Source organism: Scaptodrosophila lebanonensis, unplaced genomic scaffold (genome assembly GCF_003285725.1).
Source record: "Scaptodrosophila lebanonensis strain 11010-0011.00,11010-0021.00 unplaced genomic scaffold, SlebRS2 tig00000001-arrow-pilon, whole genome shotgun sequence".
NCBI lineage: Eukaryota > Metazoa > Arthropoda > Insecta > Diptera > Drosophilidae > Scaptodrosophila > Scaptodrosophila lebanonensis.
The window spans coordinates 2405883-2428803 of record NW_022060529.1 but is presented as its reverse complement, the minus strand read 5'-3'; the positions used below and the strand labels follow the sequence as shown (position 1 = coordinate 2428803).

The 22921-nt window shown below is 40.2% G+C and overlaps 1 protein-coding gene across 1 annotated transcript; it reads left to right on the top strand.

Moving 5' to 3' along the window:
- Window positions 1-824: 824 nt before the first annotated feature.
- LOC115633843 (tyrosine-protein kinase-like otk) lies at window positions 825-22665 on the top strand. Its single transcript, XM_030531333.1, has 7 exons — window positions 825-947; window positions 7945-8082; window positions 8155-8319; window positions 18441-19309; window positions 20131-21578; window positions 21662-21998; window positions 22434-22665. Exons 1-7 carry the CDS (start codon window positions 902-904, stop codon window positions 22518-22520), a joined length of 3090 nt encoding a protein of 1029 aa, XP_030387193.1. The 5' UTR covers window positions 825-901; the 3' UTR covers window positions 22521-22665.
- Window positions 22666-22921: the final 256 nt, after the last annotated feature.

Here is a 22921-nt window from a genome sequence, read left to right as displayed (position 1 = left end):
CGTCTTAAGCGCGGGTAATTGAACTCTTCTGCCAGCCATTATCTGCATTGCATTTTATGTATCTAGATACCTTTGTCGGCCGCCTTTGCCGACTGACTGCCATTACAATTTGAACGTCGGCAAGACCGATGACTACAACGTTGGAAGTTGCTGCTTGTCGCTTGTCAATCTAGGCGCTGATAAACAAAAAAAAAAAAAACATAAAAAAACACAACACATAAGCCAACAACAACAACTACAAGAACATCGGCAGTAATAGGAGCAACAAAAGCAACAACAACAACAACAACAAACAGCAAGTGCGGTGCCGCGTATCTTTTGCTCGGTGGTGTTCAGTGATAAATGCATTTCATGCGTTCCAACTATGTAAATACCAATTTAATTTGAGTGTCTATAGTAAATAACACAAAATCCCCGCCGCAAACCTCGCCACCCCGTCAACGCGCCACCTCGTCAACTGGGTCTGCAGCAACCCCCACTGAGCGTTAAAAAAGACAGTCAGTCGTCGTCCGCTGCCTGGCTGGCTGACTGCCTGGCTGACAAACCTCACCGGCCATCTGCAACCAAATATTGAATATTTACACATGCGTTGAGTGCATTTTCGAGTGCCTGCACTCATATAGGTACTACATACACTATATAGTACTACTACCTATCGTGCCTAGTACGTACCACCACACATATAGCCATCATCATCATCATCACCATCATCAACGTTTTGAAGTTTGTCAACGCATAATAACTTTTTCAAAGTGTTTCCCTGTTTCCGTGTGTCTCGTCGTGTTATCAACGCTTGCTAATTGGCCTAAAAGCAAAAGCAAGAGCAAGAGCAAGACCCTCGAGCCAAGTGGCAGTGTAGAAGTATATTCTCGGATATAGAAGATAACTCTTAACAACTAACATGAATTGCTTAGCTGGAATTCTGATGCTGGCCATCCTTTTCTTGGGTAAGTAGAGATAAACCGAATCCCCATCCAGCTATTTAATCAAATAAAATAGATGTACTCGTAATCCGACAAATTTTATGATGATGCTGACTCAACGAGAAGCACTAATTTACGACCTTTTTTCCAACGGCCATACTAGAGTGGTCATCTGATTTATTCGAGCGTTGCTATGTTTGCTTTCATTTTCGGTTGAAAATCATCAAATCTTCACATAATTTAATTGAAATTGAATCAAAGTCAACAGATATCCTAACGAATGCATGTATCATACTTATAGGCCAATAATAAGAGGGCAGTGCGGGAGCTTGAATGTAGTTGAAACAAATTTAATTGGCTTTTACTACTTAATAGGAATTATCTCGATATGTGCCTCGCCCCTTAGGCTGACTGGTTCATTAATTCGGGCTTAAACAGAGATCGATGTTCAGACTTCTGTTCCTTTAACAAAAAAAATGTTCAATTAAATATTTTGCCAACAGTGGTAGACTCAGTTTAAAGCCGAAATTTCCACGCTTATCCCCCACTGAGTCGGATCCGTTTTTAGATATTTCTATTGTTATATCTATAGGCTTTTTTATTTCTTTAGTTTTATTTAGTGTACGCTCCCTATTATATAGATTTTGTTGTACATCGAAAGATTTGTTTGTCGATTAAATAAGCTAAATAAATAAATACATAAGGAACAATTTTTCGCTATCGAGCAAATCGCAAAAGACTTGACTTTTAAGTTTCCTTTATTTGAACAACATTTTTTATTCAATGTCTAAATGAATTTCGTATTTTTCCATATTAGATACAATTTTAGAGCTGTGCGTAAATATCTCAAATATGGGGAATTATGCCAAAAAAAAAAACATGCTTTTACCTTTGTAGCGAAAATGTAATGCAACAATCGCTTGTAGCGGAATAAGTTTTTTTATTTTTGTTTTAGGGATAGTATAAGATTGCTCCATCGTATAAGTTCAAACGTTAAAAAGCCCTACAAGAAAAGACGCAACCATTTATGCACATTTATTTCCCTCTAGATGCCTAAGTACTTAAGGAATTTGCACAATTCGTAGAAGTTCAAATTGCATTTTATGCAGAGCTCTGCAGCAGAACATAGGCCACCCACAGAACAAAAACAAAAACAACATTACTGGCCGGCCAGTAGCCGTCAGTTGTCTGCAATTGAATTTGAAACCAAACGGGGCGCAAAATGACTCAATTAGCATGCCGGGCGGGCGGGCGAGCGAACAAAGACCACAGAGCTGGCAAAACTAATGAAAAATCAGCAGGAGAGGGAGCCGAGCAGCAGCCTATGAAAAATTATGAGCCGTTCTAAGGACATGCCGGCTCAAAAGAGCGGCCAAGTTGAAAATAAAGTCGTTAGGCAAACAAACGCGGAACCAAAAACAACACACAAGGAACACAAAGAACACACACACACATACATACATATAGTACACATAAATGTGCCTAGGAACACACTTATAAGGCAAGCAGACAGGCAATCCGACAAAAGGATATACGAACGCTAAAGGATCGCTACTTCAAGTGAGACAAGCGACGCGTCGCCGGTCGGAACAAAATTTCGGCTAATCAAATGTGTTCAGGATCAACAATACACAAGGGGCCGCAATTATGCAAAACTATGTACGAGTATGTGAATGGGAGTGTGTGTGTGTGTGTGTGTGTGTGAGTGGAAGGACACGCTCAAAAACTGCTGACTGTTAAGTAGCACAAAGGCAAATAGCCGCAGACAAAAGGCAGCCGGGCACATATTTCAAATCTGTGCGAGCAAACGAGCGTCCATTATTTGTATGGCAAATAATAAGGCAGCAGTATGTCTGTAAATACATACATACTTGTACGTACATTTATGTGTGTGCGTGTGTGTTTTGTATGGCACTCATAATTTGTTATTCAAGCATGCAAAATGCTGCATGCAACATGCTACACACACACACACACACACTCCCCGAGCAGCTGTCCTACCTACAACGTAGTGCCTGGGAATTGCAACTACCCGGCCAATGCGAGCTTCAAGCTCGAAGGTAAAGCAGCTCATTACGAACATGAACGATTCAGCAATACACGCATTATCATTATTATAATAATGCAGTCTTGTTATAAGTGCAGCTTAATTCATACCCAGCTTTGAAACAAATCAATAAGAAATTGAAAAAAATAAGCAGAACGAAGAAGTAGTAAAAAAATCATTGCTTCTTAGTCTGCAATTCGATAAAAACTCTAAGAAAAAGCTCTATAAAGAAAACTATCTCTCAGATGCTTAGGAAAATAAATTGGTAAGAAACGAATTATAAATAGCTTCTGACACCGAGATTGCTTCCCAGAAAAATGAATATGCTGCACTTAAATTAATAATCTCTAATAAATTGTTATTGTACAGCAATTTATTGCCTGTCCCATCATTGCTTAAGCCTTAAAGAGTTTGAGAAAAATATATATTTATTTTACCTCCTTAGTCTTTATTTAAGATCTGTCCTTGGTTGGACAAATATTAAATTTGATAAAAACCTGAAACTTCGATCATGCCTATAATGAGTGCGAGGATAGCACCGATCTGAGTCGGGCATGCTTTATTCTGTCTGTTACATATTTTGCACAAACTTAATATACAATTTTTAAAAGGTATAAAAAAGGCTAAAAGGACAGATCTATCTGGAAAAAGGCTGAAATGGCAGCACTGCCGTGAATGCTGGTTTTGCTACCGCTGTAGAATATATACATTAGATCGGCTGGCTGTCCCCTTAGGTTAATTTCAATACTGCCTTGTAGATTAGTAGTTAGTTCAAAGGCGCAGTTTGGAGCCAGTATAGCTTCCCAAACTTTGTGTTAAGCTTTGTGTTCTCTTGCCAGTCTTGCAGTCTACTGAGCCCAGTAAAAAATGTTACCTGTAGAGACTTTTCGTTGTTAGCACCTGCATTCCATTAAGTCTTAAAGAGTTTGAGAAATACAGAATTGAATTATTGTTGAAGTATATATTAAATATCCTTTCTCCTATTCCGGACTAAATGATTTCTTATAATCTGTACTCCTTTTTCTGTTCCTCATTTTATTCACGATTTTGCTTGCCTCAAACCAGTATTTAACCTAAAACTTCAACTGTTCACCATTAGTCATGTACAGCAGACTTCCTCTGCAGACCTTTGGCCCGACAACTCGAATGCCTTTCCCATGTTGACTTGCATTTTCCGAGTGCGGAGTGCTGGCCAAGTCAACAGTGGAAATGCCTCAAATTCTTGAGTGACAGTTCAGTTTTCACCCGATGAGACCAAACCAAAACCAAAGTCAAAGTCAAAGCAAATCAAACACCACCCATGGGGCAGCAACAATAATAACAACAACAACAACAGCAACAGCAACAAAAACAGGGACAACAAACAGCAGGAAGGCATGGACTGCCAATAAGTGAGTTCAAGTGCTGCGTTTGCCACACAGTTACATGTGTGTTTATGTGTGTGTGTGTGTGTATGTGTGTAGACGGCCTGCTCCTCTGTCTGATTATTACAACAATAATTCGCATTCATTGCGCTTAATCACCAAATGTTGCCGCACAATTTGTGGCAGCCTCGAACAGCAGCACAGTTGGTCGTCGAGTTCTTGAGTTGAGTTGAGTTGAGCTCAGTCGTTGGATCGTTTGACTCGTCTTCGGACTTGCTGACGCGTTGATTTCGGACATTCGAGAGTTGCGCAAACAAACGAACTAATTATTGCACAGATACAGATATATGTACATATATATATATACACTCACAGTCACACACACAGACACAGGCAGACACAGATAGGCAGCAGCTGAAGAAGCTCTGTTCGAAGGCAAAGATACAAGATGCGAGTATTGTGGCACATCTTACGACTGCCCGCTGATTTTTTACTTTTTCTGCTTCGAATTTACTGCCGACTGCCGCATCAACACTTTTTCCCCTTTCCTGCGTTCCACGCACATCATCTTCCTGGTTGACTTTATGCCCAAGTCAGCATTATGAAGGCAAAGGCGCACCGAGCCCCACATCGCATATTTCTTTAATCGACGGCCGACTGCCCGACTGGTTGTTGGCTGCAGCAAATTAAATCGATTTGCCATGCTACAGCCAGTCAGGCAAAAAATCAGGCAGAGCCAGAGAATCAGACAGAGTTTGGGGCAAGCAACGACTACCCGGCAGCCTTTGACTTTGTTCTTGCCTCCGCGCCACCTCAGTCTCAGTCTCAGCCTCAGTGTCAGCCTCAACCTCAAGCTCCACTTCTTGTATCGCAACACGTTGCTGGCTATGTGACTGGCATATGATTTGCAGTCCCCACTACGACATCCAAAATGACTTTAATGATGTTGTTCTTGTTGGCTTGTTGGCTTGTTGGTGTTAGTTGTTGGTTGGTGTTGTGGCCATTGTAGTTTCTGCTGCGGTTTGCCTGTTTATTGATTCCGAGTCTTCGTTTCTGCATCGCCACGAAACGCCACGCCACGCCAAGGTGTTGTTTTAAATTGCTCCAATTAGTGGCCAAATATAATGGCCCTTTTGTGCTTATGCTCACGTTTCCATCTATAGTAGTACTTACTTGTATACTGTATGTATGTGTGCTTGTTGCCTCGCTAAGATGAACACGATTTCTGTACAAGTATAATCATAAATAATTGTTTTTGAATTGCTTGGCAAAGTTGGCTTTTAGTTTAGTTTGCGGTAAACCCTCAAAAGCATGAGAAACTGTTTACCTCTAGCGAGTGAGGTGGCGCCTGATCAAAAATATATGTAGTATAGGAACACAATCACTTAAGAGCATTAAGGGACTTAGAATTTTCCACGGAATGGTATCAAATTATACTTAGTGTAATAATATTAATAAGTAAATAACAAGATTGTTTAAGATATCTTCAAAAACAGATAAAATTTGAGTATTAAACTTTATTTCTGTATCGATCGCTCCTGATTAGTATTAGCACAAAATAAAACTTCTAAATTTAAATTTTTTATAAACAATACAATACTACTAAGAGTGATTTTTATAAAATAATTTGGCGATTAATATAATTGCTCTTCTCAGCTGCTTTGGTTCAGGTACAAACTATTTCAGTACATACATAAAATTATTATATTTGTAGGCGTCATCACCGAAATCTGTGAACATGGAGAAAAACTTAACATCATGATAGTTTCTACTCATTAATCTTAAGTATTACTGAAGTTAAATTTAATGAATAACAATTCAAAGAACAAGTTCTTGACGATCTCATCTCTATATTATATTTTTCCTTTCTGTTAAATTAAGTATTTAACATAAAATAGCTCGCTATTTGTTAACAAAAATTTAATTTGATCCATAAAATGATTTAAAAAAGAACAATTCAACTACAAGGAATAGAGAGCAGTAATTAATTTATGGTTGGAACGTAGTTTTTATAATGCATTTAAATGAGATCAGCTTCAATTTAGCTTATCTATTTGCATATATTTTATTTGATATATTTTTTTATTTTTATTTTATTATTTTTATTATTCTTTCAATTAGCTTCGATGGAAACTTAGCCCGTCCTTACTTTTGTATCAGACAAGTTCTGTGTTGAGGGGGATTTTGTTAGCTCTGGTATTTGTAAAACCTTCCTTTTAAATATGGCATTTAATTCAATAATTACAAATGCCTATTCAAACCCTCCCCTTCTAAATATGATTATATTTTAAATAAATTACATTCGTTACTGCAGATAATGCATAAACGTAATTATATATATTCCAGTCAGCTCTATTTATAGCCTTCGCTTTTATAGTCGTAATTACAGCGACAGAAGCGCAAAAGCCATTGTGTTGTTTTTTCCCCTCAACATATGAATAATAAAAATGTTTCAAAAAAAAGAACGAAAACATGTGTTTAACTTTTATATGTTGGGGCCGCTGGACACGCAACTGCCGCATACGAGTAGCCACCGCCTGGTTGTATGCTATTAATTTTTTGCCCTTTTGCTTTGCACAACGTTTAACAGTGTGGATTAAATTTAGCTTAAATACTGTAATTTGTGTAGATTAAGAGCGTTTAATTTGCATAAAACGCTTCAATTAAATGCAATTCGAATTTTTTGCTCTTGATGTGCATAATAGTAAATTTTTAAAGCGACATTACCTTTTTTAACTTTAACAAATCAATTGCAAGAATTTTTCCAAACCTAAAGTGTAACTAAAGTAAATGCTATAACATTCTTATAAGCTCTTCACATTAATCAACCTCAGAAAAGGGACGCTAAAAAATAGACTTGATGTGAATTTGTTAAGCTAAACGAAAGAAAGAGAATTTCTGAAGCTATTAGAAAAGGGTGACCACACAGCTAACCAGGCAGGTTTAATTTAAATTTCGTATTGGAAAAAAAATTGACTCAAAGTTGAAAAGATCTATTGTGTTACTTAAGTTGCCGAGTTTGTAATTAAACGTTGAATAATGATATATTTTTATTATTATAGCTTTCATATACAATCTGTATATAAGTATAACAATCTTACCTCAAACTACATTGAGGTCTTATTTTCTATATTTTATTTTACATTTCTATATTCTTAAAGGGAATTTGTAAGTGAACAATAGCACAAGGTCTCATATGCTATCTGTGTTACAACTACACAGTGTCTTATTTTCCATTTTTTTCTGTTTAATCAAAGCATTGAAGCCGTGCATTCAGATACATATTTACAAATATAAAATAGCCCAACCTCGAGCACTTCCGCGCTAGGATTAATAAGTTAGTGGTGGCTTATGCTTATCTAAGTGTTTTGAAAAAACCTAATCGTTTCAGTCTTCGCAAAGGTCTAGCAGGAAGGAGTCCTCTTGCAAGCAAACTGCGGTGACTCAGAAGCCTGTCACTGTATCTACTTGTATGCCTTCCAATCTGCTCCTCCACGGAGGAAATAACAAATTAAAATAAGTGACGATAAATGGAAGCAGTAGCATATTAAAATAAATTTCTTGCTTTACGCTTTATTGACATCGATTTCACCTTCTCCTTCAATTTCAGTTCCCAGCACTATGGCCAGCTCATCACGCTTTATTGAATTGCCAGAGAGTCAGTCCATCGTCGAGAACGATGATGTTGTATTTAACTGCAAGGCAACGGGATCTGAAAACGATTTTCGCTATGAATGGTTGCATAATGGTAAGCACCAAGAGACAAGAAACAGAATGTATAGCACAGTACTTATGCTAATCCTCTCACACACAATTCCAGGCCAGTCCATTGTGTATGACAAACGCGTCTATCAAACTGACGGCTCCAATTTGCATATCGAGTCGGTGCAGCGGGCCGACGATGTCGGGGACTATGTGTGCATAGCAACGAGTGTGGCCAGTGGCGCCAGGCAGGCCTCTCCCCCCGCCCAACTAAACGTGATATGTGAGTACCTTACCTACATACTATATACATACTACTTATATATATGTATGGAAATGCATATCATTATGACAATGCTTATCATATGGCACTTATGTTTATTTTTATGGCAAAAATATGCGAACAAAAAAATGAGCAGTTTATGACTGCTGCTGTTTGTAACGTGTGAAGGTATATTGTTTTTTGTTCGTAAATTTCCCACAAGGAAGAATGGCCAACACAGATAAGATGCCGAAACCATATCATACTATATATACTCGTATACTATACGAGTGTAGTTGCCATGGAAACGATATGACTTAGACAGAGTTCTTGTATGCAAATGTATTTGTTTGTAAACAAAATGTTGTTGTCATGCCAGATACCTCGCAAATGGTAATCACAATCGAGTGAATAATATGAGGCCCATGATCATGGAGAAATACTACTTTGTTTCTGTAAGCAACAAAAGAATCCTCACAATAGATAGTTTAGATCTTGACTTCAAAACTAAAAAGGTACATACTAAATGTGGAAGAAAAATAGTGGCATACGAATAAAATACGAATGAGGGTTCCGGTGTTGTTAAACGTCTTATTTCTTAAGACTCATTCGTCACTGTTCCGATACAGCTCTTTTGCAGCCCGCAGGCTTACATTACATACGAGAGAGTATTTACCGTAACAATAGTGAGAGATCGCTGCATGAGAGAGGCAACTAGGCGGCTTTGATAATAAAGAGGCCTTTAGCCTGCAACTTACATAAGGGAAACACCATAAATCATAACTTTATATTATGATTGACGTTCAATTGCAAAATACAACAATACCAATATTTTTCATGATGCTTTCAATTGTGGGACTCGTATCTCAGCTAATTATATAATTAGAAACTGTGGCCTTTTATTTAAAATTAAATAGAAATAAACGAACTAAGTTGTTTACTTGACTGTGAACATTTGAATTGCATACTACTTGTATATTGGATGTACTTGGATGCATTTATATATTGGCGCACAAATCGAACGGAGATGAAATATAAAATGCATTACTAAAACTCGAAGCCATGCCACCAGCAATACCCCATTTAGTGGGCTTCCGATTGCCTCACATGTGCAGCAAGTTAATTTGATTAATGTTTAATTTAATGGCCAACTGCCCTGTGCTTCAATCTAAACCACAAACCAGCCGTAATGGAAAGGAAAAATAAAAATGCAGCAAGAACAGAAACAACAACAACAAACACCAGACTGATGAAAGATAAAAACCGAAAGTTTTGATGCACACACATGTACGTACATGCGGCATGGGGCTTAACCAACACACAAAACAGGAAGTGATGTGCTATGCACACACATATATCTATGCATATATGTATATGTATAGACACTTGCACAGCCATGGGCAAGAGGCAAGTGCAATTGGCAGCAGTCAATAATTGTTGTTGTTGTTGTAGTTGCCACTGCCACTTACTCTACAGTTCGCATTCCCCATTCCTCCGTCCCTTTCCTCACCATTGCTTGGGACTTCGTCGTCGACTTCGCCATCATTGGCGTCGGCCTCACGTGATTGATGTTCATTTAGTTGCATTGCCTTTAAGCAGAAAAATGCATAAATTTAACAAACAGTCAGCAATGGGTTTGCTGCACTTGCACCACTGCTGAACCAGCAACAACAACAATAACAACAACATAGTGCTATTTAAACAAAAAGTAGCGGCAAGGCAAGGCACAGTTCATGAGCATGCCCACAATCTGTGCGGCATGTGTTGCAAGACTCTAGCTCCTGGCAACTGATCAAAGCAACCGGCACACAAGCGTCTTTGATGTGCTCCTCCTCTCCACTCTCCACTCCCTACTCCCCACTCTCCACTTTCCACTCCTCACTCTCGTCATTCTTCCCGCTTACAGCGACCCACTCTTTGTCGTGCCATCTACAAGTATTTATAGCACAGGCTGCACTCAAGTGTTTCCAGCTAATTAATTAACTAATTAATTTGTAGTTGCAAGCTGATTTTAATTGATGTTGGCATTTTTTGGACTGCAGCTAATTTGAGTGTTGAAAGCCAACTAAGTATGTACACTCGATGAGCAGATCTCCAATGTGGCGCCATTGGACTAAATTCTAGGCAGATTTGGGTGTACTATACATATAGTACACATATTTATGCATCTATGCTCGCTACGATCGCACTTGTATCCATGAAAAACTCTGTGCTTTTTCATTAATTAAAAAAGTTCTTTTAGATTTTGGGAAACAATTATTGTGAAGGTATTTTGTACCAAAATTGACACTAGTTCTTCTTAAGCCAAAAAAAACGATTGAATTGTGAAGCAAACTCTGCTAAATTGGAGCAGCAAGTACATAATTCCCTATCAGCTGGAGCACAATAAATTTTGATTATTTACGAATGCTTTCTCGGGCATTCCATTATTCTTTCAATTGTTTTCTTGCACACGATACATTTTATATGTACTTGTATACGATTCTATGGCATTATATTATAAACAAATTCGAAAATGAAAATGGTTTCGAGCTTTCACAAACCAGTTGTTTTTAAAGAAATAACAATTTTATTTTTTTTATTCATTGTATTAAATTAATATTATTACTTTTCATGTCGAAAAAACCACGTCAATGTTGGTTGTCCTTCCATTAAAATATATATTATAATTTCAGTTAAATATTAGTTAATTGTAGTGCAAGGATTTCTACAAGTATGTAGGATTCTTTTCCTATTGTTCATTGTTCTGATCCACTTCAAATTCAAATTCTATTTCTAATTCTAAAAGGTTATTATACTTATATTTACACTATACACCACATGCCTGGATCTATTTTAAACAGTTGCTAATGCTTAAAGATAGTTTCCATAAAGCTTGTACACATACATTTTAGTTTGCATTTGGCACAACCCCTAGTCCTTCCTAACAACTAAGTATTGCGCGAACTCGGGGTTAGTCCGCAACTAACTCATTCCCACTATTTGAAGAGTATTTACGCATAGACAAGTTATTATTATTATACTATGTATAGTATATATATGCATAGTGTTGTCTGTCAGCGTTGGAGTGAAACAAAGACTCTTTGTTTTCAAACATCCGCTGGCAGTAAATGTTCAATTAAGCGCAACAAAGCGACATTTTGTTTGCAACATTAAACAAATTAAACAAAACGAAGCGGTCTATACATAATACGGGATGCCATTCCATGGCATAAAGTACATCCAAACTGATGACTATACAGATTCGAGCAGACAAACAACGGTCGGAGCCAAGAGAGTCAGACAAAACGCCAGCCAGTCAGCCAGAGTCAGAGTCAGAGCCAGACCAGGGCACAGTCAGACAAACCGACAAGCCGGCTTACAGACAGGCGGACGTACAAAAATGTACGCTCAAACATTGTAGACACCAAAAAGGGGTTGTTGTACCGAGGATAACCCAAGGATACATACAATAAACAGCTGAGCTGACTTATTTACAATACATACTCGTGCATACATACCACACGAGTATAACAAAAACAACGTGAGGAAAAAAGGTAAAACGATACGTATGTATGTATTCTTATATATGTATAGGTGTATCGGCCAAATACATGTATATGTATGTATGTATATGTGTTGAAATTGTTGAAATGTAGATGGAAATGAAATGCAACATTAACACGAAACATAAACATAAAATGAGAAATGGCAAGAGCGGCAGCAAAGTCATAAAAACCAAACAAAAATGCAAAGACACGAGAACGGGGCGACGACGACAACAACAACAACAACACCAACAACGAGGGACAGGCAGCAACCAAATCAACCCCATGAGGCACCCTCAACAGGAACAGCACCGGCAACAACAACTACACCCTCAACATGTCTGGCTTTATGTCTCTCCTTGTTGTTGCTGCGGCTGTTGTTGTTGTTTCTGTACTTGTATTTGTATCTCTGCTCTCCATACAAGTTCAAGTTGACTGCATTCACCAACTTCTTGCTCCGCTCTTCCCCTTCTTGTTGTTCAATGCTCGCTTTTCGGGCAGCCGGATAATTTTCATTTTGAATGCCGGAAAAACGCATAAAATTTTACGAGCCAGCTCAAAACATTAAAGCGATGCGACCCACGGGCGGTCACAGCAACAGCAGCAACAGCAGCAACAACAGCAACAACAACAACAGCAGCAACAACGGCAACAGCAGCAACAACGGCAACGACAACAGCACAAGCAGTAATCTGTAGTCAACTTTTTGGCGCGCTTTCGTGTTGCCCTTCTTTCTGTCTCTCATTCTCCGGTCTATTAGAAGCTTTTATTTATTTTACTTTTGCCTTTTCCTCGCCTCGCCTCTAAATAGTTTACATGAGTTGATCATTAGTAGCAACTTTTGCCAATTGTTTCTTGAGTGAATGAGACAGCCAATGAGTGTGAGTGTCAGTGAGTGTTGTACAGAGAACGTGCGATAATCGAATGTTTAGCGTTTTAATTTGAAAGCCTGACTGGGGACAACTTTAATTAAAGATTTACTTGGTCAGATAGCGTTGAGCGCCAGGCTTACAATAGACTCCGAAAGCCAATTGGTGCCATAAATTTATCGTGAAAATGACCGGCACAAACAATGGCAAATGAAATTGGAATGCGGTCAGAGGCGAAAGCAAGGACAATGTTTAACACAAACTTTAATAACATACTCGTATGTACACGTGTATGCTGGTAGAAAAATATTAATACCTAGAAAAGTCTTAAACGGTCTGGTATCAGTGTTCGCATTTGTGATTGCAACCTTCTAATTGCGGATACAATTCATTCTGATATATTGTTATACAACGATCCGGCTCGATAGGAGCCCTGGTTCAATCGGCGATAGCCGATATCAAAAATTACTGATATAGGCTGCTTTCGAAGAGCCAGAATGCCGTTTGGAAGCCGGTACAACGCACTGGGTTAAATCCATTTTTCTCATTAATTAAATACATTTCATTGCTTGTCTTAAATACTTTAAAAAACTACACTAAATAGTTATTTATTACATGAACATAAACACGATAATGGGATACATCTGCAAATTCATTTCATTCATTTTGAAAGTTTATTAATGTTGCATTACAAGAAAAAATATGATTCTTCTGTTACATTTTCCACGCCAATAAAATTAAAAATCAGTAATCCGAAACAGAACTGAAAGTAATTAAAGCTACCGATGATTTCAACAAAGAAAAGTAAAACATCATCTGTCAACGCACATATCTTTATTACACCAATATGGATAAATATAGAAGATCGAGCTTTAATCTAAAAAAGGCACACAAAGAATCCAACATTTTTTTTTTTAACAACAACACTTTTCTTATAAGTCTGTATTGGAAATGGGTCATAGAGGATACAATGGCTTTAATATTGCAGACTATTACTGGGTATATAAATATGAAAATCATGAATCCTAATCAGAATTCAGAAAAAAGATAAAATTAATATTCAAAAAAATGAATGATTAACAACTTTATCAAACAGAAGCTAGCGAAACGTAAAAGAGTTAATTCTATCATTCCCTCAAAATCCAAAGCTACACTCAGTACTCATAGGTAAAAGTTCTATTTATCATATAGTTGCAAGAATAACGAGTTGAAAAACGAATATGGCTCTCCCCGTTTAGGTTAGTCGGCTTTAGTCTTTTGTATTAATTTGTAAGAAATCAATTGCTGTATAAAATACACTTTAAACTCTTTCCACTACAAGAGAGTTCGGAATAAATGGATATTTTTTGATATGCAAAAAATCTGTTATGCTTTTTTCGTTTTTTTTTTTTTTTGTCTTGAGAGGCATTGCAGGAAAACCCCCCCGTCGTTGCGCCAATTTGTATGCAGCAAAAAAGTTAAATGGGTCAATAACTTTTAAGCCGCTTAGTGCACGGCCAGTCAATGAAGTGTAGTACAAAGCTGCATAAGTCCATTAACTGCTGTCCATTGTAAGGCCTCCTCTTTACTTTATGACAGCCCTGACAACATTTCCACTCGAACTCAACAGCACGTTTTACGCGTGTGTGTGTGCACCAAATAATCTATTTCTGATTATCAATTAATTATATTTTCATAAAATGGAGAGAAAATGAAAATGGAAATACGAAAGAGTGCAGCGTAGGCCGTTGCATAGCCTCAACGTGTTCGACTTATCTTATCAGCAGAGAACAGGCAGCAGGTCGCTTGCATTTGACGAAATAAGACGTAGCCGGCACATTTATTTATGCCCCACAGTTTGGCAAGACAAACGAGTGGCGAGGCGGCGACGATGCCCCAATGATAATAAAGACAACACAAATGCCTCGGAGCCCTAAGTCCCCAACTCCAAGACACGACGTTGTCAATTTCTATATCTATAATTTTGCTGCCTGCCTTCTTTCGACATTTACTTCCACATTGTTTACTCGAGGCATTTTACTTACTGCTTTGCGTCTTGTATTCGTCTTTTTATTGTTCTTTTTTTCATGCTTTGCTTTTATGGGCAGCGGCTCCAGCAATTGTTTACAGCATTGTGGTTTATGCACCGCCAAGAAAACTTTAACAAAATTTATTTTGTTTTGCCGGAGCCTCTGCTTCACGGTTATTTTTATGTTTACTTCACCTCGATCCAAGACGAAGGCAGAGGCAGAAGCAGAGCCCGTCCCGCCACCATCGTCAGTCCCTCACCAATTCCATCAGCTGGCATGAAAGAAAAGTGTGAATGATGGCCGCACCTAGCCAGACAGTGGGTGTCAAATGATTTGCTTGTGCCTGCAGAGCTACAGCCCCCAGCCCTGTTGCAAGCATCAAGCATCAAGCTAATGTGCAACGCTTGTTAATTAGAGGCATTGTGACGGGGGCACTAATTTCAGTTACAGTTACAGTGAGACATCGGCCAAGTTACTTCGCGCTGCCAAAGCTGCCACAGCTAGTTCGCCTTTCGCCTTTTGCGAAGCAGCAACACACATTCGTGTGTAAAATACACCCATCATCCGCCTTTTCAGCAAAAATGTACTGGCGTGAGTAAAAAATTGATGCTCTTATGATGAGCATGCTTCCACGATGGAGAATGTGCAGTTAATGTGTAGGATCGTGTTCTTACAAAGACGTACATTCGTGGCTCATTAATTATTTATAAGAACACGGAACTGGAAAGTATAATCTCATAATTACTTCTCTACGTTAATTTAAAAAATAAGCAATTTCTTTCGTAATCAAATGCCAGCCTACAAGGTGAGACATGACTCTGACTTGAAAAACTCCTACACTTCTACACCGCCCGAAGAATTACGACACTCATGGGAAATTGAAAAACTTTTTGAGAATACTGGCAGGACTGTGAACAATAAATATTCAAGCTACCACATCATATACTGATTCGAAAATGTGTTCTAAATGCAACAAACTATAAAAACCTTTGGAAACGTTTAATAAACTCTTTTTTCTCTAACAAGATGTTGAAAAAAAAAAACCCAATCACTTTTCTGGCAATGGCAGAAATTTGAATATCATTATATAATAAATACCAGCATAATAATTGTGAGGAAGTAGCGCGGTACGGCTACGAATTTGTGATTAAGACTCTATTTTTATACCCGGTACCCGTAGGGTAAAAAGGGTATATTAGGTTTGTGCAAAGTATATATATTCTTGATCAGCATGACGAGAGAAATCGATCTAGACATGTCCGTCCGTCTGTCCGTCTGTCCGTCCGTCTGTCCGTCTGTCCGTCCGTCTGGATGAACGCGAGGATCTCAGAAACTATAAAAGCTAGAATAACCAAAGTTGGCATCCAGATTCTCCTAGGTCCGAGTAAGGACGAGTTTATGTTTTTTTTTTTTAATTTTCCCCCCTTCCCCCGCTACAGAATTTCGTCAATAGCGTCCACATTTCAAATGCTACCTAAACCAAATACACACACATAATTAATATATAATTGTCTACTGTTGTATGAAATTTTATTCAATTCGGTCAATTCTAAGAAAAGTTATTAGCAAAACAAATTCTCCCCAGTGCAACCCCCCCAAACTGCAGCAACAAGTTCGCTCTTCTTCTTCCTCTTTTTGCTGCTGCTATGGGCGCATATAACTCAGTGACGGAAGTTTACATGGGTACAGGGTATTACACTGTCGGGCTTGCTCGACTGTAGCGTTCTCTCTTGTTTCGTACTGTTTAAGTAGACACTATGTCTATTATTTAAATATACTAATGCTCCCAGCGAATTAATACGCATCATAGCCATTATTTGACATTTTCGTGGTGGGGCTACTCTTTCGAATGGGATATTTTTTATATACTGGTATATTTTTCAATAATTCTTGAAATGCAAACTAGCCCCAACTAAATAAGGCAATTCAGCCTCATGATGATTTTTTATGGCTATTTGCTTTCGCCTTCGTCTATTGGGTTGTTTGCTCGTGTCTCCCCATGTTTAACTTGCCTGCGGTTTTGAAGACTCACACACTTTGTGTTAGAAATTTACATATGCCCATAAATCTTGTTTGGGATTTGACTTCGTTTGTGCATGCGTAGACTCAAAGAGGCAAGGAAAAGAATGTTTCTAAATATTTGTAGATACTTATTTGCTGGCAAAGAAAAAAAACAACAACTACTCAGTAAACAGCAACATTACGTCGTCGACGTCGTCTCCGCTTCTCTTGAGGAAGTGTCAAAAGTTTTTAGAGTATTTGTATTTGCTTGTGTGTGTGTGTGTGTGTGTGTGCGTGTGTGTATGTTTGTGTATGTGCGAGTGTACTTTGGGGCACTGACAGATGCCTGAGAGTTGGCTGTTGGCTGTTGGCTGCTCGCTGTTTGCTGTCTGACTAAAATGACAGTAAAATAAACTAATTGGCACTTAAGTAGCAGCAGCAATGACTGAGAAAATCGCAGCCATCAGGCCAAGATACAAAACTAACCAACTACAACAACCTTAGAAAGCACAAATCGGAACAAAAAGTTTGCCAGCAAACACGCCCTCCAGTGCCCCATTGGGAGCTGCACCCAACAATCTCTTTCCCTAGTCAAGATCTGTGTGGCAGTCGCAGTTAAAACATAAATTAAACCTTAGTGAGTAGCATTTTTTTTCTTTTCTTATGCATTCTCATGCTGCAATTGTTGTTGCAAGTACCGTTGGCAACAACGTCTGGGCCGGGCTGGCAGCATAAAAAAAAGAGTTGGCTCTTTCACACATGCTCGCATACATAAAGCATTTACATAAAGGTGTAGAGACTGGACTGTGGGGCAGATGGCCCATTATGTTGGCTGATTCTTAGGTCTTACAATTCTTCAAATTGAACGAATACCCAGCACACGCAATAATAACAGACAGCTAAAAATTAAGCAGTGACCAAATAGAGATCGAATAGCTAAGTAGTGACTAATAATTAACAGTGATCAATAATCGATAGTAACCGATGACAGATAAGAGAGATCGATCAGCGAGAGAAGACCGTTTAAAAAAATTGAATTTAACGAGAAATTATAAAATATTGTCAATTCACTCAACAAAATTATTATTTTTTTAGTTAATTTTTTAACTTAAATTCCAATACAGAATTGAGCACTTAAATGGAAACTAGACTTTATGTAATGTTCGCGAAAGTGCTTGATCAAAGTTTAATATTTAAGTTGCGTTGTTTTTTTAAATGAAACCGATGGGTTCTCTAGTTTATGAAGGAGGCTCTTAGAGTATGTTGTTTAAAATGGCTTTTCATTTTTTCGAAATTGCTTTCTGCTTATTTGCCCTACAGTACAAGATGTTGGCTGGGGCCGGGGCCGGGGCCAGGGCCAGACCCTAGCAACTGACTGACTGACAGTTCAATTTATGCTTCCTCTGCACTGTAAGTGCGCTGCTGCTGCCAGTTGGGCAGCGATGGCTGTGATAAAAACAAAGATTGCAGCCCCGACGACGCGTCGCAGCGTGTTTAGTGCGAGCTGACGATAAAATGCACTTAAAGCGAGAGAAACAAAAAGCAAATTCGCGTCACAGAGCACATGTACGAGTATCTGGCAGATACTTTATGCATATTTATGGTTGGAATGCATTGCAAATTTCATGCCCATGGCAATTACAGTCGGCGACAGAAACCAGAGTCCCTAAACTCAAAACTCATAAATACAATTAGTTCATTAATTCAATGACATCTGCCTCTTCGTGCCATTACAGTTCTGGAGTCGGCCAGCGTTCAGATGCTGGGCAGCAATCGCAACGAGCTACTACTCAAGTGCCACGTGGAGGGAGCCTCTGGGGACGGGCCACTGCAGATCGAATGGTATAGGAACAGTGCCAAGCTGAGCAGCTGGCAGAATGTAGAGCTGCAGCAGCATCGGCTGATCGTGAGGCAACCGACAGCCGCCGACGATGGACTCTATCGCTGCATTGCCTCCAATGCAGCGGGTCGTGTGATGAGCAAGCAGGGCTATCTCTATCATGCCAGTGCATCGAAATGTCTGCCACGTCTGAAAAAAAATCAAAAACTGCCCGAGTCTTGGAGCAAAGAAACCTTCCTCTGCCGCGGCAAGCGAGGCGGCTCTCTCGAGCAATCTCTACCAGCGCCACCTGAGGGCTTACGCATTGTGCAGGGACCTGCCGCCCAAATAACTGTCAAGGAGGGCGAACCAGCTGCCCTAAGTTGTCTCTATGAACTGCCCGCCGAGCTACTTAATGAACGCGTACAACTACGTTGGCGCAAAGACGGCAAACTACTGCGCCAAGTAGAGCTTGGCGTCCCCATAATTGCCACCCAAGAGTCCAGCAAGGATGCATTGCTTCGTGAAGATGCTCGCCTTGTGCTCCACAAACAAAACGGCACCCTAAGCTTTGGCAGCCTCATTGCCAGCGATGCGGGTCAATACGTCTGCCAATTGCAGCTGGAGGGCCACTCTCTGATCTCATCGCCTCCTGGAGCACTGGAGATAATTGAGCAACTTAAGTTCATGCCCCAACCGACATCCAAGAATCTGGAACTGGGCAGCGTGACCAAGGTTCACTGCAAGGCCCAGGGAACGCCGTCACCGCATGTCAAATGGCTGAGCGTAAGTATCAATTAAAAATTAGATTTAGGATAACGTTTCATTAAGAGCTGTACTAAGTTTTTATACAAACAAGGATTTCCTAATATTTATCAAATTATTAAAAGTGTGAAATCGAAAAGGAAGGGCTGTACCTCCCCCGCATAATCTTCTGCAAAATGATTAAGTACTGAACCCAGACCTATCAAATAATCACTTACTCACTTATTTTTCGAATTTCTTAATTATTTCAAGAACCGACATTGAATCAATACCGAAAAAAAGGTATGAGCCTTCAGCTTCCGCCTCTACTCTTCCACCTATTTTCTTTTCCAAACGAATGATTCAAATCCGAACACTTATTCAGGGCTTACACCCAATCTCAGACCCATTTCCACCCATTGAGAAAATTGAAAAACGCAACGCAGCGCTGTGCAAACTGTTGGTCGACCATCGCATATGCAAAAATTCGTTAGAGCCTCAACTCAGCTTAGTGGAGCGGCATTCGGTTCCCCTCCCCTCCCGCAGCCTCTAATGCCTTCATGCACTTGGTCGTTGTTTGCAGCTGTTCTCTGCAGCCAACCAATTTCGGCAACTGTTTGTCTATTTGCGCGGGCAACTGTCCAAAAAAAAAAGCAAAAACAAAATACATTCATACATACAAGCCAGCAACTTTAGGCATTCAATGGAGTTTTTCATTTCGTCTGGCCTAAAACAAACCCGTCACAGGTTCCCCACATGTACCGCCCTCTTGGCAAGCTTTTGCATTTTTGATGAAAACGCGTCGAACACGTTTGAAATTTGTTAGTAATAGCCATTGGGCTCTTCCTTCACTTTGGCCACAGGAAACGGACAGCAGCACATTGCCCGAACACGTAGACGACATCAATGGCACTTTAATCTTTAGAAATGTCAGCGCTGAGCATCGTGGCAACTACACGTGCGTGGCCAGCAATGCTCAGGGCCAAATCAACGCCACGGTGGCTATTAATGTGGTTGTGGCACCCAAGTTTAGTGTGCCGCCTGTGGGCCCCATTGAGACATCGGAGCAAGGTGTGGCCGTAATTCACTGTCAGGCGATAGGCGATCCACGCCCTACCATACAATGGGACAAAGACTTGCAATATCTGAGTGAGAACAATACGGATCGCCAGCGCTTTCATTTTCTCGAAAATGGTACTCTGGAAATCCGTAACGTGCAGGCGGAGGATGAGGGCCGTTATGGTTGCACCATTGGAAACAGTGCAGGTCTCAAGCGTGAGGAGGTACGGTTGCTCGTCAAGGGCAGCGGAGACACCTTTGTCACTGAGGAGTCCGCTGGTGATGGCTTTCTTGTCACACGTGCCGTGCTTATTACAATGACCGTAGCCTTGGCTTATATCGTGCTGGTCGTGGGCCTGATGCTCTGGTGCCGTTATCGTCGACAGGCGCGCAAGGCCCGCCTCAATGAGCTGAGCACAAAGGAAGGCGGCGCTGGCGACCCGGCCGAATTGGGTCTCAACGGCAAGGCAGCCGAGCATGAGCCTTGCCTGCCCGAGGGTGGCAAGACTAAGCAGCGGAATGGAAGCAAGCCCCGAAGTGGTGGGGGCAGCGGTGATGCTCAGAAGTCTGACGATACTGCCTGTAGTCAGCAGTCGAGAGCGTCCAAGAAGTCCTCACATATCTACGAGCAACTTGCCCTGCCGCGGTCCGGTCTCAGCGAGCTCATACAAATTGGACGAGGCGAATTCGGCGATGTGTATGTTGGTAAGCTGAAGGCATCTCTGGTCACGCCGTTAAGCGATACGGACAAGGATGCGGACACGGAGAAGCACAGCAGTAGCGAGAATGGCAGTGGCGCTAGCGGGGCTAGCACGACAATGAGCACGCTTAACGAGAAGCGCCGCTCGAAGACATCCATGGATGACATTGAAGAGATCAAGGAGGAAGAACAACAGGACACGAGCAGCAACGCTGATCAACGATTGGTGCTGGTCAAGGCGCTGAACAAGGTAAAGGATGAGCAGGCCTGCCAGGAGTTCCGTCGTCAGCTCGACTTGCTGCGCGCCATTTCTCACAAGGGCGTCGTCCGTCTTTATGGATTGTGTCGCGAAAAGGATCCTCATTATCTGGTGCTTGAATACACAGATTGGGGTGATCTAAAGCAGTTCCTGCTGGCTACTGCCGGAAAGGTGAACACAGCGACTGCAACCAGCTCCACACCTCCACCCCTGACCACTAGCCAAGTGCTGGCTGTGGCGTATCAGATTGCACGCGGAATGGATGCCATCTACAGGGCACGCTTCACCCACAGGTGCGTGCGACAGTTGCGCTCCTAATTAATGCATCACATTTTAAAAACATCCCCAACCCTTTTCGTACTCTTTTCCTCCACAGAGACCTGGCTACTCGTAACTGCGTCATCTCCAGCGATTTTATTGTAAAGGTGTCCTATCCAGCTCTTAGCAAGGACAAGTACAGTCGCGAGTATCACAAGCATCGCAATACGTTGTTGCCCTTACGTTGGCTCGCACCCGAGTGCATACAGGAGGACGAGTATACCACCAAGAGCGACATCTTTGCCTATGGGGTCGTAGTGTGGGAGCTCTTCAATCAGGCCACCAAGCTACCGTTCGAGGAGCTAAGCAATGAACAGGTGCTGCAACGTGCACAGACGGGTGAACTGAAGTGGAGCGTCGCTGAGGGCACACCCTCGTGCCTCAAGGATATTCTGGTATGTATTTGAGATGGGCGTGTGACAAGAACTGACAACTTTCATTTAAAAAAGTTATAGAACCCAAAAAACACTTATAATTTGAATTTGTATGCAGATATTTTTTCCTCCGTACCATTAGAAATTAATCTGAAAAACGCGAATCTATCATCTTTATAATCTTCATAGCTATGCAGCAATTAATTTTTGAAATATTTTGTATACATTTGTTAACTTTTCATTCGTTTCTTTTTAACGTGAATTTTAAATTTTGTTGCGTAACTAGCTAACAATCCTTCAATCCACGGGTTGTTTAAAAGAAAAAATAAGCAATTCATTGACTTCCCTCTCACGGCCACACCACCAACCGGTCCGTCACTAATGCCGGTCATTGCTCATGTAACGGCGCATAATTAATTTACCCTTCTTCCTCTATCCGTCTGTATTTACTTGCAGCTATCCTGCTGGTTGGCCAATCCAAAAGAACGTCCATCGTTCAGTCAGTTGGGCGCCGCTCTGAGCAAAGCCATGCAAAATGCTTAGCTTAACTGACGACACAGTGTTGGTAAACGATGGAAAACTGTTTTGCTGACTACGCCAAATATAATTCATAGCATAGGTATTTCGATCATTTTAATGTAATTTAACTTAAATAAGTGCTGCGGACATCATCTTCGGCGCTTCAAACGTCAACGTACTGAGTTTTTACTTATTTTAATTATTAAACATAAACAATTAGTAGGCGCATGTGTAACATGCGTTTTTAATTAATATGATGGCTAATCATTTTAGGGTTTTAATTGTACAAAATAAACAAAACACGATATCTTTCTAAAGTATTCAAATGTGGTGCTGCATATAATATGCAGCTAAAATGTATATAAAACTGCCACAACACATGCATTTCAACCAGTTGAAGCATTTTTAGTATTAGAGCTAGCATT

Bases quoted from the DNA above. Each gene is read 5' to 3' on its own strand.
- LOC115633843 (XM_030531333.1), top strand. From the start codon at position 902: ATGAATTGCTTAGCTGGAATTCTGATGCTGGCCATCCTTTTCTTGG. The intron at 8,083-8,154 runs GTAAGCACCAAG...ACACAATTCCAG, and splicing joins CTATGAATGGTTGCATAATG to GCCAGTCCATTGTGTATGAC. The intron at 21,579-21,661 runs GTGCGTGCGACA...TTTCCTCCACAG, and splicing joins AGGGCACGCTTCACCCACAG to AGACCTGGCTACTCGTAACT.